Source organism: Chaetura pelagica, unplaced genomic scaffold (genome assembly GCF_000747805.2).
Source record: "Chaetura pelagica isolate M959 unplaced genomic scaffold, ChaPel_1.0 scaffold433, whole genome shotgun sequence".
In the NCBI taxonomy this organism is placed as follows: domain Eukaryota; kingdom Metazoa; phylum Chordata; class Aves; order Apodiformes; family Apodidae; genus Chaetura; species Chaetura pelagica.
The window spans coordinates 859037-860389 of NW_009952574.1; the positions used below are offsets into that span (position 1 = coordinate 859037).

At 57.7% G+C, this 1353-nt stretch overlaps 1 protein-coding gene across 1 annotated transcript in view; it reads right to left on the reverse strand.

The window, feature by feature from the left end:
* SSBP3 (single stranded DNA binding protein 3) overlaps window positions 1–1353 on the reverse strand; it is an 86594-nt gene that overhangs the window by 66685 nt on the left and 18556 nt on the right. Inside the window, exon 2 of the mRNA XM_009993597.1 lies at window positions 1004–1088. Coding sequence (XP_009991899.1) covers window positions 1004–1088 — 85 coding nt within the window. The remainder of the gene's footprint in view (window positions 1–1003; window positions 1089–1353) is intronic.

The window sequence follows — 1353 nt, forward strand, 5'->3', positions numbered from 1 at the left end:
GCCACTGCCAATCCCCCGGGGCGCCCCCCCCATCCAGTCCTGGCACGCAGCAGCACTGCCAAGGTCCCCGAGACACTCGCCCGGTGCTGCTCGCCAGCAAACCCTCACACATCCCAACCCAGGCATGTTGAGGCAACTGAGAAATTTGGGAAGGGAGGAAAAATGGTTTCCATACCATTGGCTCCCCGGAGCAGACAAAACCAGCTCCTGCTACAGTGTTTAAATTCACTTGACTGGGGTCCAAGCCCACAGCCAGGTGACTAATCCCTTGATGGAAATTCCTCCTGATGCTGCGAACGCGGGCGATGCATGGGATGGGAGCAGACAGCCCACCCACTGCCCACCCCAGGCAACATGCCACACGCCCTCACCAAGAGCAGCCCTTTTGGGAGGCACCTCAACCCTGCCGTCCCACCCAGGAGCATCATCTCTGGGTTGTGCTGATGCCCCTGCAGAGACCAACCCAAAACACCAACAAGATGCACACTGTCAACCAAGAGGAGCCTGCAAGACCATCTTCAACCAGGAAACACCTTCACCTGCCTGGTTTTGAGGGAGGACTCAACACCAAGGAAGACCAAAGGCAGGGAGACATTAACTGGGGCATTCAACAGCATATTGGGGAATTCCCCCTTTTCACCCCACTGCAGTCCAACCCCTGCCCGCTCCGGGAGGTGCCCTCAGCATGAAATATCTCACCCTAGACCCCCTAGTAAACGCTCTGTTGTCCATTGCTTTGCAAAACTGCTTCACTCTACCAGTTGCCTGAATGCCTTTAAGTGCTTAAGATAAGTATCTGAGCTAATTTACATAATTGCAACATTATGAAATACTGTTCAGTCAAATCAGAACATTGTCGGTTTAAGGAAAAAACACCAACACAAGGCACAACACCCAACACAACCAACGTGCCGGTGGGTTACGTCGGCTCCCGGCGCCGCCGGAGAAGCCGGAGCTCCCCAACGCTGTAATTACCGCCAGGATTAGAAAACTTGTTACTCACGTAGTCATGAAAGGCTTTGGCTTCACTCGAATGTTCACAAGTGTCTCGCCTCTCGGGGGCTGCGCAGTAAAGGTCCCAGAACACGCTGCGTGGCGGGGAAAGCCAGGAGAGAGGCAGTCACTCGTCAAGCCGGGGGGCAGCAGAGGTGAGCTGTGCCCTACCCCGCCGGGCCCCACGGGAGGGGAAGGGATGTGGTTCTGCGTGGCGGGGAAGGCCGGGAGAGAGGCAGTCCCTCGTCAAGCCGGGGGGCAGCAGAGGTGAGCTGTGCCCTACCCCGCCGGGCCCCACGGGAGGGGAAGGGATGTGGTGCTGCATCCCGGCTCCAGGCTGCTTGGGCCCCTGGGAGCGCC